General features: G+C 49.1%; 1 protein-coding gene across 1 annotated transcript; it reads right to left on the bottom strand.

Moving 5' to 3' along the window:
- Positions 1-698: 698 nt before the first annotated feature.
- LOC104159007 lies at positions 699-7,276 on the bottom strand (the record flags this gene model as incomplete). The annotated part of the gene is made up of 5 exons (XM_009696803.1): positions 699-948; positions 1,354-1,423; positions 5,446-5,537; positions 6,771-6,966; positions 7,134-7,276. Coding segments are annotated over 5 exons (751 nt in total), but the record flags the coding sequence as incomplete, so codon positions are not given.
- Positions 7,277-9,467: the final 2,191 nt, after the last annotated feature.

The following is a 9,467-nucleotide window of genomic DNA, read 5'->3' as shown; positions in this document are numbered from 1 at the left end:
TGGTAACATTTACTCCAAAATAAAACGTACTAAGGTATACAGCCCTAGTTATGGGCGGGGTTGGAAACAGCCCAAAACAAACACACACACACATTTCTCCATTTTTATTCACCTAACATCCCAGGGGAGTTTTAGAGTGCAGCACTCCAACCCATTGTCCAAATTTTAAATGTAATTTAATAGGCACTGATCTGCAGGCTACAAGAACTAAGTACCTGCCTGAGAACTGAGAATGCCTGGGAAGGTTACGATCCCACAGATGCTCCTTCAGAAAAAGCAAGGAATGATTTTAAAGGGTGTTCATGAAACCCACCCCCAGTGATGATTATCTGTGGTTTGGAAACCTCCAGAAGCCCCCACCACTAGTAGGCACCATTTGTGCTGGACATCTAATAATCTTACAGACGTTGACCCTGTGAATGGCAGCCCTGGACCCAACCTCTTGTCCCCAGCGTCCCTTAGGACTGACACCTGCATGTCCCCAATCTCCTTGTCCTTTAGGATTTGGACCTCCCTGTCCCCAGTGTCCCTTAGGGTGGTGACATCCCTGTCCCCAACATCCTTTTCTCAGAAACTGGGACATCCTTGTCCCCAGTGTCCTCGGGGTGGTGACATCCCTGTCCCCAATGGCTTTGTCCCCAGGAGCTGGGACATCCCTGTCCCCAACAGGTGACCCCGAACCCCATGCCCTGCATCACTTGTGACTGAGATCTCCTTGTCCCTGATGTCCTCATCCCTGAAGCCTGGGACGTTCCCGTCCCCAAAGTCCCTGGTTTCCTTGTCTGCCAGGGCTGTTGTGATGGTGATGGTGATGCCGCTGGAGCGGGATGGGAAGGATGTAGGGGGGGACAGGTCTGTGGCCACTGTGAGCTCATGAAGGTCCAGGATCCTACGGTGAAGGTTCTCTTGCAGCTCAGCAAGACAGGAGATCCTACAATAACAAAGGGGCTGCAGGGAGGAGGGGGCTGGGGTGGCTGCGTTGTCATGGGTCTGTCACAACATGACCTTCTTTTGGGGTCTCTGGAGGCTAGGGGGTTTGTTATTGCAGGGTCTCTGAGAAGTGTAGGGCAACAGGGTGTGCTCTCGTAGGGTCTCCAGGGCAGGGTTTGTTATTGTTGGGTCTTTGGGAGAATAAATCTGTTATTGCAAGATTTTCAATGTGAGAGTTTGTCGTTGTAGGGTGTCCTGAAAGAACATCTGTTATTGTAGGGGCTTTGAGAACCATGTTTATTGTTGTGAGGGTTCGCAAAAAGCAGATTTGTTATTGTAGGGTCTCAAGGGGTATTTCTGTTGGGTGGGTTTGTGTTGCAGGGGGAGGGGGGGGTGTGTTTGTTATTGTAGGGTTTATGGTACCTGGAGGGAGGCACCGGTGATGATGTCACCAGGGTCAATGATGTTGCCCAAGGATTTGCTCATCTTGCACCTGTGGGTATCATGCACCAGCGAGTGCAGAAGGACCTGGGTGGGAGGGGACAGCCAGAGCTGGGGGACATGGTGTTGAAGTATAACCCTGCTTATTTTGTGTGAAATGTACTTTGTGTATGTTAAGTTGACAAGTTAAGGCTGTAATCAGAAAGGCACACAGTTAGCATTCGTTGAGTAGGGACATTCTGGACCAACTGAGCCTTGTAGAGGCAATTAATCCAACTTGGCAAGAATACTCAAGGCCTGTGAGGAAGAAAAGCAGTTCCTGAGCTAACAAGCAGGATAATTGGACCTAAGGAATGCAGAAAGGGATAAGTAAGTGACTGTCGTGTGGGCTCATAAATCTGCACGCTTGCTAACCACTACAATCCTTGCAGAGCAACTGAAGACCGATGAAGAGGAACATCCTACCCCAGAAGACCACTAGGTTGGAAAGTTGACACGTGAAGTGTAAAGTCAGCAATAATCAACAGTAACTGGGGGAAAGGTAAAGGTGGCAGAGGAAGATCACGACCACCGACTCAATTCAGGACCGAAAAGACTTGCCCGCCCAACACCTGTAAGGAGCGCGTGTGCTAATTTACATAGCAAGCAAGGCTAATTTAAGTATAAGTAACCAATAATACATGATGCTGTAATTACTAACCAGTCATCGTAAAAAGGGTGGACATAGAAACTTAACTAACTTTACGTAGTTTTTATATATAAATATATCATGGAAAGTCCTGTTGGGTGTGCTTGATTTGTGGGAAACCACCGAGCACCCAGGATTGCGCAAATCTGAAACTAAATAAGCAACGTCTTCCTGAGTGTGTGCAAATTGACTGATGGCACACCGGGCTACAAATCCGCTTTTTGGACAACAATGAGACCCCTGAGGGGGGACATGGGACCTTGGGCAGGGGACAGGAGACTCCTGGGAGCTTCAAGAAAGTACCAGACACCCTGGAGAGAGGGAGTAGGGGACCCTTGGGGATGCAGGGGACACTAAGGACCCCCAAAGAGGGCAGAAGCCCCTATGGAGCCCCAAGGTGGGGACAGGGCACCTTGGGAAGGGGACAGGGGACACCTGGAAGCCTCAAGAAAGGACAAGACACCCCAGAGAATGGGAATAAGGGTCCCTGGGGACACTAAGGAGCCCCAAAGGGGGACGGGAGCCCCTGAGAAGGAATATGACGCCCAGGAGAAAGGGAAAAAGGGACCCTTGGGGACACTGGGGACTCCTGGGGGTACACATGGGAACACCAGGGAGCTCTGAGAGGCAACAAGGAACCCGTGGGGACCCCAGGGAGACGAGGAAGGAGTGAGACATGGAGGGGGTGTCGGGTCTCAGGAAGGGCTGTCGTGGGCAACGCCCTCCGGGATAGCCGAAGTTCGGAATACCCTCAGGCTAAGTTAAGGTGATATGACACCAAACAATTGATTGAAAAGTTTATTTATGGCAACAACAATTTGAACCTTTATGGCAGTAGCTATGTGAAACTTTATAACCAAACTGTTTGAACCTCTAAGCCTTATAATGGAGAAAATGGCCCTCAACGTGCAAGGAAGAGAGAGAAAAAGTAAGATAGAGGGATAGAGGTAAAGAGAATATCCAGATCACCACCCTGGGTTCCAGCGACGTCTCTGGTCCGGTCCCTTCGCTCTTTGGAGGGGTGCTATTTATAACACGGTCCCTGCCTCTAATCCTGCCTCATACGCTCATTACTTTGCATGCACAGTCCATCATTCTTTCACCTTCTAGAAGGGGGTTGGGGGCGGGGGGGGACTACTGCTGATTTTGATCCTCCTCACCCCTGTCAGAAACGCAGGTATCTCAGACTTACTTATTTGTCCAACATAAGGAAATCAACCCTAGAAAAGCACCATCCGGCCTTCGCAAGATCCTCTTTTCCAACTACACTTTATCGTGCCAAGGCATCTACATCCTTTTTCGTCAAGTGTTTGAGGCAAGGTCCTTTTTTTTTTTTTTTCTGATCAGTCTTTTACAAACTGCAATGTGGCCACATTTTTCCCGCCAGGCACTTGAGACATTAACCTTTTCAGGTAGCCTCCTACAGTGCTGAGAACAGAGTTGCTAACCCAGGGACGTGTTTGTTATTGCTGAGTAGCACTTGCACAGCACCAAGGGATTTTCTGCTCCTCAGGCTGCCCTGCCAGCGGGCAGGGAGGGGACATGGCGGGGACAGCTGACCCCCACTGACCACAGGGAGAGCCCATACCATGCGATGCCCTGCTCAACAACAAAACTGGAGGGGGGGTGGAGGTTGGCAGGGGCTGCCCTTGCTCAGGGACTGGCTGGGCATCGGTCGGTGGGTGAGGAGCAATTGCTTTCCTTTGCATCACTTGTTTCTCTTGGGCTTTACTTTCTTCTCTCTTTCTTGTTTGTTGGGTTTCTTTCTTACAATTTTTTAAAAAATTCTAAAAGTGTCTTTACCTGAACCCATGAGTTTTCTCTCTTCTACCTTTCTGATTCTCCCTGCCCATCCCACCATGGAGGATTGAGTGAGCGGTTGTGTGGTGCTGTCTCCAGCCAGGGTTAAACCATGACAACCTGTGAGCAAAACAGTTACATACTGATGGTGAGAGCGCTCATCCTTTGTCCTCCGTCAGGGTGTGGGCATCTCCTGTATGCACCGGGATGCACGAAAGCCTCAACGGTCCGGCTACTGTTGGAGCTGCCTCAAAAGCTTTTTTGGTGAGCTGACACATTTATATCTCCCAGCGTGGGAGTTAATCTTTACCATTGCTATTAGTTGGCGGGGGCCAACAGCCTGACCACCCATGTGGAAGGAGGATGGCTGCAAGGGACAGCAAGCTGCAGATGATGGTGGCTGCATAAGGACCTTCAGCCCTTCCCGGCCGCTGTGTCCTGCTTGCGTGCTGCCCTCACGCTGAGCTAATGGCACCGCTCTGAGGAGATACCCAAAACTCACCAGGCCATGGTCCTGGGCAACCTACTCAGGTGGGTTGGACCAGAGGACCTCCACAGGTCCCTTCCAACCTCCACCTTCTTAAGTGACTCTGTGCTGTGGTTTCACTCCTAAAGCACCCGAGCTCAGCCCTGATGCCTGTGGGAAAGGATGCTGGGAAAAGGGACAATCCCAACCTCCTCGCCCAGGAATCATCACAGAAAACCAGCTCCCCACCTCAGAGCGGTTCAGTCTGTGAAAAGGAATCAGCACCTGCAACAACACAGTCAGAAAGCTCTGCTAAATTTGTAACGGCAGGAAGAGGCAGGACTTGGTTCCCCTTTCTTTGGGGAACAATTTACAAGGAATTACTTATGGTCCAGAAGAGAGAGCGATTGCTGGCATTGACTATGGTGTGGCTCTGGCGGCTTATCCCCACGGGTAATGCCCAGTCTGTGAAAAGGAATCAGCACCTGCAACAACACAGTCAGAAAGCTCTGCTAAATTTGTAACGGCAGGAAGAGGCAGGACTTGGTTCCCCTTTCTTTGGGGAACAATTTACAAGGAATTACTTATGGTCCAGAAGAGAGAGCGATTGCTGGCATTGACTATGGTGTGGCTCTGGCGGCTTATCCCCACGGGTAATGCCCTTAGAGACCCGTGCCTGTGCAGAGATGCACAGTGCCCCTGTGCCACGTAGCAGGGCTCATGGGGAGCCCCCGGGGAGCTGCCATGGGGTTCTTCCCCAACCCTGTGCAGCACCATCCCTCGCCATCCCTTGCCAGCGAGTTGGACTGACTGAGAGCAGTGCTGAGAGTTGGGAAAGGTGGGCAGCAGAGCCTGGTACCAACCTGGCCTTCCTGACCTTCTGCACCTTCCTGCACCTTTTCATTGGTCCATCCTCAAAAATGTTTCCTCTCTTTCTCCTCTTCTTTTCTCTGCAGCTTTCCCTCTCCTCTCCCCAGGCCTCTTTTCTCTTTGGAGTTCTTTATTTCTCCTTGCCCTGGGAGGAGCCTGCAAACCTTTCCATCCCACAGTGGTATTAGACAGGGAAAGCCACGGCCCACTGGAGTCAGTTCTGATTTTAATCAAAGGCAGCTTCTTTTACCTTCTGTCCTCTGAAAGGCTCGCCAGCTCTTCTGGGTGCCCCAGGGAGTCTGCCTCGCTCTCAGGGCTGGTTGAAGGCAAAGCTGGAGGTGCCTATAACAGAAATGTCAGAGTTAGCAGGTGGCAAGAGACAACCTGGAGCAGTAAGCGACTCTTTGCCAAATTGCTACCTTAGCTCTCCAGAGGAGATCCCTTGGCTGCTTTGCATCAGCCACATTTTGCACAGTCCCCCTGCCCCATCCAAAATAGACTTGATGAAGCTCTGACGAAGTAGGACCTGAGCAAAACCTCTCTCAAGTTGACAGCTACTCCCGTCTGGCTTTTTGTAGAGATTTTGTAGGCATTTTCTTGGATTAAGCACATGCCTAGTGGATTCAAGAAGTCACCTTGCCAGTTTTCCTTACTAGGTATCATCCCAGCGGGTGGAGGAACAACCGAGACCCACACCAGCTCTGCTGCCAGGCAGGGGCACAGCAGCAACTCGGCCTCATCAGAAACTCCCCTCCTACACCAGACCCGCTGTCCCAGCGTTTGGGGACCTGACATACCTCTCCCATTGCAGACTCTACCACCGCATCTCCCCCAGCTTCTTTGAGGACACCGAGCAGAGAGTGGGATGCACATAGCAAGGCTCGGTGTCTGCTGCGGCTGCAGGGACACTTTACTCTTCCAAACACAATTCTGGAAAGCAAAAGCACGTGCAGTAAGGTGACTTCTTAGAAGTAAACAACAGCTACAGCAAAACCCACCCAAAACCCTACACCACTTCTGTTTTCAGCCCTCTGGTGCCCTGTCTGCAGGCTTCAGCTCATCTTGCAGGGCAAATCCTTCATGCCCTGAGAGGCAGCAGCCAAACAGAGGCCACGGGACAAGCAGGGCCGAAAGGACAACACTCAATGCCCAGCCTTGCCAGAAACAATGCTGAGGTTTCTGGTGTCCCAAGCCGCAGCCTGGGACAACCCTCAGTCCCTCCTCCTTACCTCTGGGTCTCTCCGTGGGGGCTGGCGACTCCTCAGCTGCTGGACAGGAAAGCTCAGTTGCCTCCTCTGTAAAGAGTTCCCTGCAGTTCTCCATCGGGAACTCCAGCACCGCCTTCACGTGAACACACCAAACCCTTGGTCTCAACCCTACTGCCTGAAACAAGACCAAGCAGCCTCTCAAACTCTTGCCCCTTTTCTCTGCTTAAAGGCTGTGGCGTGGGGGCGCCTCTGCCAGGCAGCCACCCCACCAGCATTTGCTCAAGAGAGAAGGCAGCCAGGGACCCTCCAAACAGCCAAGATCTGATGGCCCGGGAAGGCCGCAGCCGTCTGCTCAATAGAGCGTTACCTTCTCCGTCACCTCCAGCATGGCCTCCAGCGGGAGCAGCTCCTCGTCGGGTGGGCTCAGCAGGTTGGGCCCAAGGCAGATGGCCAGGTTGCTGCAGCTCATCCTGCTGGTGGTTGCGTTGTGGCCGATGTGCTGGAGGAGGGACAGCAGCCACTTCAGGAGGAGGAGGTTGGCTGCAGGCAGCTTCTTGGACACACTGAGGGAACAAGAACACAACATTCATCAAGCAGACGTTGCCCACAGCCATCCCCCAGACTTGCCCAAGGCAGGCGGGAGCCAGCGCCTGTGTTGCACGGCTTTCCAGGTGCTCTCAGCCAGCGACCAGGGCTCCTGCTCAGCAGGCAGGCTGCTGCCCACATTTACGCTTTCAGCTCTTCCGTCTTCTCCTCCTTGCCAGCCTTCTGCATGGCTGCCATCCAGTCCTCGTAGAGGTCTGTCATGAGGAGCTTGGTGGGGATGCTTCGGAGGAAGTCCTGCAATGCCTTGTATACAACCCTAAGATAATACTGCAGAAGAATTGGAAAAGAAACAAACAAACAAACTAAAAACCACCAAAAACCAGACTCGACAGGCAATGTATTAAATGTATTAAGTCCCATTTCAAACAGAAGACTAAAGAGAAACTAACACAAAGCAAGTGGGAAAGTGGACAGAAAATAGGAGGAAAAGGCTAATCTCGCTGCTGGAGTGCTACATTTAAACTACAGTGGTTTCCTAAGACCCAACAGCTTGGCTAAACTACGAATTCAGCCAGGAAGGATCAGAGCTGTGCTTGTCGGTCCTAAAACAATGGGCATGACTCCCTCCATTTCTGCAGCCACTAAGGACAAATACCAACTAGAGATCCTTGCAGTTACTGAAATAGTAACACTAAACCAAAAAGGATCCACTCCCTTGCTTTGGCTGCAGGAACAGCAGGACAGCATCACCAAGATGGAAGTGTAGAATGACAGCTAACAGAAGAGCAAGGCGATGAAGAAATATTCAAAGGATAAGATTTTGTGTATCCTCTTGAAAAAAATCTTAACTCATTTTAATTCTGCTGCTCTACTGTTCAACAATAATTGGCAAGCTTTCCAGTACTTTCTTCCTAAGATCCACACTAAGATCCAGGTTCTGCTTTGAAACAGGTACAGAAATATGTGCATTAAAACCAAGCCAAACCAGGCCACCCCCCCACCCCCACTTTAGACCAAGACCTGAGTTAGCTTTAAGAATAAAGCTCATTGTGTCTCCAACACCAGAAGCACCTGAGGCTGCAGAGCTTTTACAGCATGACAGAGAGAGAGGACTTGTCAAGAGAGATGCAAGGCTTCCACCCTCCCCTGTGGCTACCCGCAACCCAAATCAGGTACAGTCCTGATTTAGACCTACATATAAAAAGTTTTCAAATTTAAGTTGATGGTATACCATTCCATGAGAAGCAGAGGCCGTATTCTTCACAGAACACAGACCCAGAGTTGATGATTTTCTAGATTAAGTTACTGTAACGGCTTATCAAGTGATCAGATCCAATGATCCAGGATTAGTGTAATGCCTCACACTGACCTCATGAAGAAAAAGCAGTTATACTTGAAATAAAGACAAAAAAATAAAAATCACCACATAGTAATTTTTGTACTATAAGGACTATTTTGACATGCATAGTTACGCATAGTGTTTGACCCAAGTGGCAAATCAAGATCTAGACCATTACCAGTCAAGTCTTTCCTTGTCTTACTGACTTGTATTGTAGCAGCAGAATGACGGTGTTTTCAAACCTGAATAAAAATGCTGTCCCTTTTCCAAATGTACATTCAAAGTGGTAGCATACAAAAGAAAGGCTTAGCCTTTGGGAAACTAAAGCAGCATCCAATGCTGAAGTCACCCAGATCCAAAAATGTAGTGCAGGCAGAAGTTAAGAAAAATGCCAGGTATTTCACCCACAAATGCACCAGGCTACAACTTGGGCTGAAATTTGTACACTGGATTTTAGATATTTTCATTTGCAGACAAACTAGTAAGCTTAACTGCTTCATCAGATAAAGTGGAAAGATCAAATGCAGAGCTTTAGAATACCACTTTGTGTAGCAATGAAGATTTAAATTCACGGCGATCTATCGAAGTAATTTATGTACTCAGAGGGGCCCAAACAATATCACTTCAATTATACAGTTTTAGGAACAAATACCCAAGTATTTAAGGACATGAAAAGGAATCGTTTAGCTGCGCAGAACTGTCCTCAAAGCGCATGGCATATGTTGGTTTGGGTATTTGTTTGAGCCCCCCAAGTCAAAAGCAAGAACCAGTACCAAGTTTAACAATAATGGTTTCTCAGTGATTTTTGATAACATTTTCAAAAACAATTGGGCAAAAAAAAAAAAAGTCTTTAAAAACAAAAGCTAAGTGATACATTGTGAAAATGGCAAAAAATACACTCCAAACAATTGTTATTGCAAGAAACAAAAGGCACACAACAACCTATACAAACATGCATGTTACCAGCTATAGACACACAGGTGTAGAACATGGCACCAAGTTCAACTGTGCAAACCCTGAACCTACATGGTTGAAAACTGATCATACGTTTTCTGTACAACACAAAGTCATACGGGAAATATTCTAGCATGTTCAACATGAAATACAATGTTTCACTAGGCACAAATACCAATATTCACCTTAGAACTCTGCAGGTGATGGCATTACTCAGTTTTTACT

This window comes from Cariama cristata, unplaced genomic scaffold (assembly GCF_000690535.1).
Source record: "Cariama cristata isolate BGI_N322 unplaced genomic scaffold, ASM69053v1 scaffold4563, whole genome shotgun sequence".
NCBI lineage: Eukaryota > Metazoa > Chordata > Aves > Cariamiformes > Cariamidae > Cariama > Cariama cristata.
The sequence above is the reverse complement of the archived record's forward strand: the minus strand, read 5'-3'. Positions and strand labels throughout refer to the sequence as shown.